General features: G+C 41.8%; 1 protein-coding gene across 1 annotated transcript in view; it reads left to right on the plus strand.

The window, feature by feature from the left end:
* The first annotated feature begins 1,594 nt into the window (after positions 1–1,594).
* The window catches only part of GBX1 (gastrulation brain homeobox 1), a 100,063-nt gene continuing 89,558 nt past the window's right edge, over positions 1,595–12,099 (plus strand). Inside the window, exon 1 of the mRNA XM_056553740.1 lies at positions 1,595–2,066. Coding sequence (XP_056409715.1) covers positions 1,607–2,066 — 460 coding nt within the window. The 5' untranslated portion in view covers positions 1,595–1,606. The remainder of the gene's footprint in view (positions 2,067–12,099) is intronic.

Consider the following 12,099-nt stretch of genomic DNA (forward strand, 5'->3'; position numbering starts at 1 on the left):
CTATCATACAATGTATCACTCCTATCATCCCTGACCCCAGGAGATCACAATCTAATCTCCTATCATACAATGTATCACTCCCATCATCCCTGACCCCAGGAGCTCACAATCTAATCTCCTATCATACAATGTATCACTCCCATCATCCCTGACCCTAGGAGATCACAATCTAATCTCCTATCATACAATGTATCACTCCCACCATCCCTGACCCCAGGAGATCACAATCTAATCTCCTATCATACAATGTATCACTCCCATCATCCCTGACCCCAGGAGCTCACAATCTAATCTCCTATCATACAATGTATCACTCCCATCATCCCTGACCCTAGGAGATCACAATCTAATCTCCTATCATACAATGTATCACTCCCACCATCCCTGACCCCAGGAGATCACAATCTAATCTCCTATCATACAACGTATCACTCCCATCATCCCTGACCCCAGGAGATCACAATCTAATCTCCTATCATACAATGTATCACTCCCATCATCCCTGACCCTAGGAGATCACAATCTAATCTCCTATCATACAATGTATCACTCCCATCATCCCTGACCCCAGGAGCTGACAATCTAATCTATCATACAATGTATCACTCCCATCATCCCTGACCCCAGGAGCTCACAATCTAATCTCCTATCATACAATGTATCACTCCCATCATCCCTGACCCCAGGAGATCACAATCTAATCTCCTATCATACAATGTATCACTCCCATCATCCCTGACCCCAGGAGATCACAATCTAATCTCCTATCATACAATTAATCATCACTCCCATCATCCCTGACCCCAGGAGATCACAATCTAATCTCCTATCATACAATGTATCACTCCCATCATCCCTGACCCCAGGAGATCACAATCTAATCTCCTATCATACAATGTATCACTCCCATCATCCCTGACCCCAGGAGATCACAATCTAATCTCCTATCATACAATGTATCACTCCCATTATCCCTGACCCCAGGAGATCACAATCTAATCTCCTATCATACAATGTATCACTCCCATCATCCCTGACCCCAGGAGATCACAATCTAATCTCCTATCATACAATGTATCACTCCCATCATCCCTGACCCAAGGAGATCACAATCTATTCTCCTATCATACAATGTATCACTCCCATCATCCCTGACCCCAGGAGCTCACAATCTAATCTCCTATCATACAATGTATCACTCCCATCATCCCTGACCCCAGGAGATCACAATCTAATCTCCTATCATACAATGTATCACTCCCATCACCCCTGACCCCAGGAGATCACAATCTAATCTCCTATCACATACAATGTATCACTCCCATCATCCCTGACCCCAGGAGCTCACAATCTAATCTCCTATCATACAATGTATCACTCCCACCATCCCTGACCCCAGGAGCTGACAATCTAATCTCACACTAGGGGTAACTCTATTCCCTCCTGGTTGGTCTTCTTTTTGTTGCCCCCCCCCTTCTCCTTGGTCGGGGGAATCTCAGGGGGTTGAGTGCTTCGCTCTGGAGCTTCCTCCCCCACTGTCACCTCCCTGATGAGACTCCAGCTGCTCACATGCTGTCAGTTGCCTCCACAGACGGGGACCTTTTGTATGTTTGCCCCCTTTACTGCCCACTGGAGGGCAACAAGGACAATGCATCGACCTAGTGGGGTGGGCAGCACCTTCTCCATAGACTCTCTGATTGGGACCCCAGCGGTGAGACCGGGGCAGGTTCTGTACACTGGGTACCCCATGTTCATGCCCTACAGACCCCTGGTGATCCCTCAGAGTCTCTCTCCATCCCCGCTGCCCCCCATGGCTCCTATGCCCTCATACTCTGAACGCCTGAATAACACTTTCTGTGCCAGTCTGGGGCAGGGGCTGCCCTCCATGGTTGCTCTCACCACAGCTCTGCCCAGCTTCAGAGACCTGCCCGATGGATTTTACACTCAGGAACCTCAGAGCAGATCCCCCGACTCTGCAGATGGAACCAGACAGCAAGAACCCCACAAGACGGAGGAGAAGAGTCCAGAGCGAGGGAACTACTCCGAGCCCTACCCCAGCCTGACAGGTCAGTGACTAAGAAACCTAATTGTACAGCCACAATGCTGGGGGGGGGAGCTAGGACACAGGTAAGGGTCAGCCAGAAGAGAGGTGAGGGTCAGCCAGAAGAGAGGTGAGGGTCAGCCAGAAGAGAGGTGAGGGTCAGCCAGAAGAGAGGTGAGGGTCAGCCAGAAGAGAGGTGAGGGTCAACTACAAGAGAGGTGAGGGTCAGCCAGAAGAGAGGTGAGGGTCAGCCAGAAGAGAGGTGAGGGTCAGCCAGAAGAGAGGTGAGGGTCAGCCAGAAGAGAGGTGAGGGTCAGCCAGAAGAGAGGTGAGGGTCAACTACAAGAGAGGTGAGGGTCAGCTAGAAGAGAGGTGAGGGTCAGCCAGAAGAGAGGTGAGAGTCAACTACAAGAGAGGTGTGGGTCAACTACAAGAGAGGTGAGGGTCAGCCAGAAGAGAGGTGAGGGTCAACTACAAGAGAGGTGAGGGTCAGCCAGAAGAGAGGTGAGGGTCAGCCAGAAGAGAGGTGAGGGTCAACTACAAGAGAGGTGAGGGTCAGCTATAAGAGAGGTGAGGGTCAGCCAGAAGAGAGGTGAGGGTCAACTACAAGAGAGGTGAGGGTCAGCCAGAAGAGAGGTGAGGGTCAGCCAGAAGAGAGGTGAGGGTCAACTACAAGAGAGGTGAGGGTCAGCCAGAAGAGAGGTGAGGGTCAGCCAGAAGAGAGGTGAGGGTCAACTACAAGAGAGGTGAGGGTCAGCCAGAAGAGAGGTGAGGGTCAGCCAGAAGAGAGGTGAGGGTCAGCCAGAAGAGAGGTGAGGGTCAACTACAAGAGAGGTGAGGGTCAGCCAGAAGAGGTGAGGGTTAGCCAGAAGAGAGGTGAGGGTCAACTACAAGAGAGGTGAGGGTCAGCCAGAAGAGAGGTGAGGGTCAACTACAAGAGAGGTGAGGGTCAACTACAAGAGAGGTGAGGGTCAGCCAGAAGAGAGGTGAGGGTCAGCCAGAAGAGAGGTGAGGGTCAGCCAGAAGAGAGGTGAGGGTCAGCCAGAAGGGAGGTGAGGGTCAGCCAGAAGAGAGGTGAGGGTCAACTACAAGAGAGGTGAGGGTCAGCCAGAAGAGAGGTGAGGGTCAACTACAAGAGAGGTGAGGGTCAGCCAGAAGAGAGGTGAGGGTCAGCCAGAAGAGAGGTGAGGGTCAACTACAGGAGAGGTGAGGGTCAGCCAGAAGAGAGGTGAGGGTCAGCCAGAAGAAAGGTGAGGGTCAGCCAGAAGAGAGGTAAGGGTCAGCCAGAAGAGAGGTGAGGGTCAACTACAAGAGAGGTGAGGGTCAACTACAAGAGAGGTGAGGGTCAGCCAGAAGAGAGGTGAGGGTCAACTACAAGAGAGGTGAGGGTCAGCCAGAAGAGAGGTGAGGGTCAGCCAGAAGAGAGGTGAGGGTCAACTACACGAGAGGTGAGGGTCAGCCAGAAGAGAGGTGAGGGTCAGCCAGAAGAGAGGTGAGGGTCAACTACAAGAGAGGTGAGGGTCAACTACAAGAGAGGTGAGGGTCAGCCAGAAGAGAGGTGAGGGTCAGCCAGAAGAGAGGTGAGGGTCAGCCAGAAGAGAGGTGAGAGTCAACTGCAAGAGAGGTGAGGGTCAGCCAGAAGAGAGGTGAGGGTCAGCCAGAAGAGAGGTGAGAGTCAACTGAAAGAGAGGTGAGGGTCAGCCAGAAGAGAGGTGAGGGTCAACTACAAGAGAGGTGAGGGTCAACTACAAGAGAGGTGAGGGTCAGCCAGAAGAGAGGTGAGGGTCAACTACAAGAGAGGTGAGGGTCAACTACAAGAGAGGTGAGGGTCAGCCAGAAGAGAGGTGAATGTTCAACTACAAGAGAGGTGAGGGTCAGCCAGAAGAGAGGTGAATGTTCAACTACAAGAGAGGTGAGGGTCAACTCTGAGACAGGTGAGGGTCAGGTAGGAGACAGGTGGGGATCAGCTACGAGAGAGGTGAGGGTCAGCTAGGAGACAGGCTACGAGAGGTGAGGGTCAGCAAGGAAAGAGGTGAGGTCAGCTACGAGAGGTGAGGGTCAGCTAGAAAAGAGGTCAGGATCAGTTAGAAGAGAGGTGTGGGTCAACTAGAAGAGAGTTGAGGGTCAAGTATGAGAGAGGTGAGAACCAGCTAGAAGACAGGTGAGGATCAGCTACAAGAGGTGAGGGTCAGCTAGAAGACAGGTAAGGATCAGCTACGAAAGAGGTGAGGACCAGCTATGAGAGGGGTGAGGGTCAGCTGGGAGAGTAGTGAGGGTCAACTACAAGAGTGGTGAGGGTCAGCTACAGCCATGAGACAGGTGAGGGTCAGCCATGAGACAGGTTAAGCTCAGCTATTAGAGAGGTGAGGGTCAGCCATGAGACAGGTGAGGGTCAGCCATGAGACAGGTTAAGCTCAGCTATTAGAGAGGTGAGGGTCAGCCATGAGACAGGTGAGGGTCAGCCATGAGACAGGTGAGGGTCAGCCATGAGACAGGTGAGGGTAAGCCATGAGACAGGTGAGGGTAAGCCATGAGACAGGTGAGGGTAAGCCATGAGACAGGTGAGGGTAAGTCATGAGACAGGTGAGGGTCAGCCATGAGACAGGTGAGGGTCAGCCATGAGACAGGTGAGGGTAAGCCATGAGACAGGTGAGGGTCAGCCATGAGACAGGTGATGGTCAGCCATGAGACAGGTGAGGGTCAGCCATGAGACAGGTGAGGGTCAGCCATGAGACAGGTGAAGGTCAGCCATGAGACAGGTGAGGGTCAGCCATGAGACAGGTGAAGGTCAGCCATGAGACAGGTGAGGGTCAGCCATGAGACAGGTGAGGGTCAGCCATGAGACAGGTGAGGGTCAGTCATGAGACAGGTGAAGGTCAGCCATGAGACAGGTGAGGGTCAGCCATGAGACAGGTGAAGGTCAGCCATGAGACAGGTGAGGGTCAGCCATGAGACAGGTGAGGATCAGCCATGAGACAGGTGAGGGTCAGCCATGAGACAGGTGAAGGTCAGCCATGAGACAGGTGAGGGTCAGCCATGAGACAGGTGAAGGTCAGCCATGAGACAGGCGAGGGTCAGCCATGAGACAGGTGAGGGTCAGCCATGAGACAGGTGAAGGTCAGCCATGAGACAGGCGAGGGTCAGCCATGAGACAGGTGAGGGTCAGCCATGAGACAGGTGAGGGTCAGCCATGAGACAGGTGAGGGTCAGCCATGAGACAGGTGAGGGTCAGCCATGAGACAGGTTAAGCTCAGCTATTAGAGAGGTGAGGGTTACTTTTGAGAAAAGTGAGGGTTAACTATGAGACAGATGAGCATCACATAACCACCAAGAGCAGGATGTCTCCCGCCACTGCTGGGGTGAGTGGTTGTGGCATAAAGAGTGCACACAATAAGACAGAGGCACGAGACAGCGGAGGACACTGGTGTGATAATCTGTAGTCTGGAAAAACACAGGAAGTTTTGGTGCAGTCTGTGGTCAAAATTTTGATGTAGTTGAACCTAACAGGAAATAGCATAATAATGTCAGACATAACATAATAATATTATCAGATACGGTATATTATATAGTAATAGTGTCAGGTATAAAATATAATAATAGTATCAGATATATAATATAGTAATAGTGTCAGATATATAATATAATAATAGTATCAGATATGTAATATAGTAATAGTGTCAGATATATAATATAATAATAGTATCAGATATGTAATATAGTAATAGTGTCAGATATATAATATAATAATAGTGTCAGGGATATAATATAATAATAGTGTCAGATATATAATATAATAATAGTATCAGATATGTAATATAGTAATAGTGTCAGATATATAATATAATAATAGTGTCAGGGATATAATATAATAATAGTGTCAGATATATAATATAATAATAGTATCAGATATATAATATAATAATAGTGTCAGATATGTAATATAGTAATAGTGTCAGATATATAATATAGTAATAGTGTCAGATATATAATATAATAATAGTGTCAGGGATATAATATAATAATAGTGTCAGGGATATAATATAATAATAGTATCAGATATATAATATAATAATAGTATCAGATATATAATATAATAATAGTATCAGATATATAATATAATAATAGTGTCAGATATATAATATAATAATAGTATCAGATATATAATATAATAATAGTGTCAGATATATAATATAATAATAGTGTCAGATATATAATATAATAATAGTATCAGATATATAATATAATAATAGTATCAGATATGTAATATAGTAATAGTGTCAGATATATAATATAGTAATAGTGTCAGATATATAATATAATAATAGTGTCAGGGATATAATATAATAATAGTGTCAGGGATATAATATAATAATAGTATCAGATATATAATATAATAATAGTGTCATATATATAATATAATAATAGTGTCAGATATATAATATAATAATAGTGTCAGATATATAATATAATAATAGTATCAGATATGTAATATAGTAATAGTGTCAGATATATAATATAATAATAGTATCAGATATGTAATATAGTAATAGTGTCAGATATATAATATAATAATAGTGTCAGGGATATAATATAATAATAGTGTCAGGGATATAATATAATAATAGTATCAGATATATAATATAATAATAGTATCAGATATATAATATAATAATAGTGTCAGGGATATAATATAATAATAGGATCAGATATATAATATAATAATAGTGTCAGGGATATAATATAATAATAGTATCAGATATATAATATAGTAATAGTGTCAGATATATAATATAATAATAGTGTCAGGGATATAATATAATAATAGTGTCAGATATATAATATAATGATAGTATCAGGTATATAATTTAATAATAGTGTCAGATATATAATATAATAATAGTATCAGATATATAATATAGTAATAGTGTCAGATATATAATATAATAATAGTGTCAGATATATAATATAATAATAGTGTCAGATATATAATATAATAATAGTGTCAGATATACAATATAATAATAGTATCAGATATATAATATAATAATAGTGTCAGATATATAATATAATAATAGTATCAGATATATAATATAATAATAGTATCGAGATATATAATATAATAATAGTGTCAGATATATAATATAATAATAGTATCAGATATATAATATAATAATAGTGTCACATATATAATATAATAATAGTATCAGATATATAATATAATAATAGTATCAGATATATAATATAATAATAGTGTCAGATATATAATATAATAATAGTGTCAGATATATAATATAATAATAGTGTCAGATATATAATATAATAATAGTGTCAGATATATAATATAATAATAGTGTCAGATATATAATATAGTAATAGTATCAGATATATAATATAATAATAGTGTCAGATATATAATATAATAATAGTGTCAGATATATAATATAATAATAGTATCAGATATATAATATAATAATAGTATCAGATATATAATATAATAATAGTGTCAGATATATAATATAATAATAGTGTCAGATATATAATATAATAATAGTGTCAGATATATAATATAATAATAGTATCAGATATATAATATAATAATAGTGTCAGATATATAATATAATAATAGTGTCAGATATATAATATAATAATAGTATCAGATATATAATATAATAATAGTATCAGATATATAATATAATAATAGTGTCAGATATATAATATAATAATAGTGTCAGATATATAATATAATAATAGTGTCAGATATATAATATAATAATAGTATCAGATATATAATATAATAATAGTGTCAGATATATAATATAATAATAGTATCAGGGATATAATATAATAATAGTATCAAATATATAATATAATAATAGTGTCAGATATATAATATAATAATAGTATCAGATATATAATATAATAATAGTGTCAGATATATAATATAATAATAGTGTCAGATATATAATATAATAATAGTATCAGGGATATAATATAATAATAGTATCAAATATATAATATAATAATAGTGTCAGATATATAATATAATAATAGTGTCAGATATATAATATAATAATAGTATCAGATATATAATATAATAATAGTGTCAGATATATAATATAATAATAGTGTCAGATATATAATATAATAATAGTATCAGATATATAATATAATAAAAGTGTCAGATATATAATATAATAATAGTATCAGATATATAATATAATAATAGTGTCAGATATATAATATAATAATAGTATCAGATATATAATATAGTAATAGTGTCAGATATATAATATAATGATAGTATCAGGTATATAATATAATAATAGTATCAGATATATAATATAATAATAGTGTCAGATATATAATATAATAATAGTATCAGATATATAATATAATAAAAGTATCAGATATATAATATAATAAAAGTGTCAGATATATAATATAATAATAGTATCAGATATATAATATAGTAATAGTGTCAGATATATAATATAATGATAGTATCAGGTATATAATATAATAATAGTATCAGATATATAATATAATAATAGTGTCAGATATATAATATAATAATAGTATCAGATATATAATATAATAAAAGTATCAGATATATAATATAATAAAAGTGTCAGATATATAATATAATAATAGTATCAGATATATAATATAATAATAGTGTCAGATATATAATATAATAATAGTATCAGATATATAATATTGTAATAGTGTCAGATATATAATATAATGATAGTATCAGGTATATAATATAATAATAGTATCAGATATATAATATAATAATAGTGTCAGATATATAATATAATAATAGTATCAGATATATAATATAATAAAAGTGTCAGATATATAATATAATAATAGTATCAGATATATAATATAATAATAGTGTCAGATATATAATATAATAATGGTGTCAGATATATAATATAATAATAGTATCAGGGATATAATATAATAATAGTGTCAGATATAGAATATAGTAATAGTATCAGATATATAATATAATAATAGTGTCAGATATATAATATAATAATAGTATCAGATATGTAATATAATAATAGTGTCAGGTATATAAGATAATTGTTACGCCGAGCGCTCCGGGTCCCCGCTCCTCCCCGGAGCGCTCGCAGCATCCTCTCATTCGCAGCTCCCCGGTCAGACCTGCTGACCGGGTGCGCTGCAATATCACTCCAAGCCGGGATGTGATTCGCGATGCGGGAGGCGCCCGCTCGCGATGCGCATCCCGGCTCCCGTACCTGACCCGTTCCCCGTCTGTCTTGTCCCGGCGCGCGCGGCCCCGCTCCTTAGGGCGCGCGCGCCGGGTCTCTGCAATTTAAATGGCCACTGCGCCACTGATTGGCGCAGCAGGCTTAATCAGTATGTTCACCTGTGCACTCCCTACTTATACCTCACTTCCCCTGCACTCCCTACTTATACCTCACTTCCCCTGCACTCCCTCGCCGGATCTTGTTGCCATTGTGCCAGTGAAAGCGTTTCCTTGTGTGTTCCTAGCCTGTGTTCCAGACCTCCTGCCATTGCCCCTGACTACGACCCTTGCTGCCTGCCCTGACCTTCTGCTACGTCCGACCTTGCTCTTGTCTACTCCCTTGTACCGCGCCTATCTTCAGCAGTCAGAGAGGTTGAGCCGTTGCTGGTGGATACGACCTGGTTGCTACCGCCTCTGCAAGACCATCCCGCTTTGCGGCGGGCTCTGGTGAATACCAGTAGCAACTTAGAACCGGTCTACCAACACGGTCCACGCCAATCCCTCTCTGCCACAGAGGATCCACCTCCTGCCAGCCGAATCGTGACAGTAGATCCGGCCATGGATCCCGCTGAAGTCCCACTGCCAGTTGTCGCCGACCTCACCACGGTGGTCGCCCAGCAGTCACAACAGATAGCGCAACAAGGCCACCAGCTGTCTCAACTGACCGTGATGCTACAGCAGCTACTACCACAGCTTCAGCAATCATCTCCTCCGCCAGCTCCTGCACCTCCTCCGCAGCCAGTGGCCGCTTCCGGCCTACGATTATCCTTGCCGGATAAATTTGATGGGGACTCTAAGTTTTGCCGTGGCTTTCTTTCACAATGTTCCCTGCACTTGGAGATGATGTCGGACCAGTTTCCTACTGAAAGGTCTAAGGTGGCTTTCGTAGTCAGCCTTCTGTCTGGAAAAGCTCTGTCATGGGCCACACCGCTCTGGGACCGCAATGATCCTGTCACTGCCTCTGTACACTCCTTCTTCACGGAGATTCGAAGTGTCTTTGAGGAACCTGCCCAAGCCTCTTCTGCTGAGACTGCCCTGCTGAACCTGGTCCAGGGTAATTCTTCTGTTGGCGAGTACGCCATCCAATTCCGTACTCTTGCCTCCGAATTATCCTGGAATAATGAGGCCCTCTGCGCGACCTTTAAAAAAGGCCTATCCAGCAACATTAAAGATGTTCTGGCCGCACAAGAAATTCCTGCTAACCTGCATGAACTTTTTCATCTTGCCACTCGCATTGACATGCGTTTTTCCGAAAGGCGTCAGGAGCTCCGCCAGGATATGGACTTTGTTCGCACGAGGCGGTTTCTCTCCCCGGCTCCTCTCTCCTCTGGTCCTCTGCAATCCGTTCCTGTGCCTCCCGCCGTGGAGGCTATGCAAGTTGACCGGTCTCGCTTGACACCTCAAGAGAGGACACGACGCCGCATGGAGAATCTTTGCCTGTACTGTGCCGGTACCGAACACTTCTTGAAGGATTGTCCTATCCGTCCTCCCCGCCTGGAAAGACGTACGCTGACTCCGCACAAAGATGAGACAGCTCTAGATGTGAACTCTGCTTCTCCACGCCTTACTGTGCCTGTGCGGATATCTTCCTCTGCCTTCTCCTTCCCTGCTGTGGCCTTCTTGGATTCCGGATCTGCAGGAAATTTTATTTTAGCCTCTCTCATCAACAGGTTCAACATCCCGGTGACCAGTCTCGCCAGACCCCTCTACATCAATTCTGTTAACAATGAAAGATTGGCCTGTACCGTGCGTTACCGCACGGAACCTCTCCTAATGTGCATCGGACCCCATCACGAAAAAATTTAATTTTTGGTCCTCTCCAACTGCACTTCTGAAATTCTTCTTGGATTACCGTGGCTTCAACGCCATTCCCCAACCCTTGATTGGTCCACAGGAGAAATCAAGAACTGGGGTACTTCTTGTCTCAGGGACTGTCTTAAACCGGTTCCCAGTACTCCCTGTCGTGACCCTGTGGTTCCCCCGGTATCCGGTCTTCCTAAGGCTTATATGGACTATGCTGATGTTTTTTGCAAAAAGCAAGCAGAGACTCTACCTCCTCACAGGCCTTATGACTGTCCTATTGACCTCCTCCCGGGTACTACTCCACCCCGGGGCAGAATCTATCCTCTGTCTGCTCCAGAGACTCTTGCCATGTCGGAGTACATCCAGGAGAATTTAAAAAAGGGGTTTATCCGCAAGTCCTCCTCTCCTGCCGGAGCTGGATTTTTTTTTTGTGTCCAAAAAAGACGGCTCCCTACGCCCTTGCATTGATTACCGCGGACTTAATAAAATCACGGTAAAAAACCGCTACCCCTTACCTCTTATCTCGGAACTCTTTGATCACCTACAAGGCGCCCACATCTTTACCAAACTGGACTTAAGAGGTGCTTATAATCTCATCCGCATCAGGGAGGGGGACGAATGGAAAACGGCATTTAACACCAGAGATGGACACTTTGAGTATCTGGTCATGCCCTTTTGCCTGTGCAACGCCCCTGCCATCTTCCAAGACTTTGTTAATGAAATTTTTCGTGATCTGCTATATTCTTGTGTTGTGGTTTATTTGGACGATATTCTGATTTTTTCTGCCAACTTAGAAGAACACCGCCAGCATGTCCGCATGGTTCTTCAGAGACTTCGTGACAATCAACTTTATGCCAAAATGGAGAAATGTCTCTTTGAATGTCAATCTCTTCCTTTCCTAGGATACTTGGTCTCTGGCCAGGGACTACAAATGGACCCAGATAAACTTTCTGCCGTCTTAGATTGGCCACGC

This window comes from Hyla sarda, unplaced genomic scaffold (genome assembly GCF_029499605.1).
Source record: "Hyla sarda isolate aHylSar1 unplaced genomic scaffold, aHylSar1.hap1 scaffold_377, whole genome shotgun sequence".
NCBI classification, from domain to species: Eukaryota; Metazoa; Chordata; class Amphibia; order Anura; family Hylidae; genus Hyla; species Hyla sarda.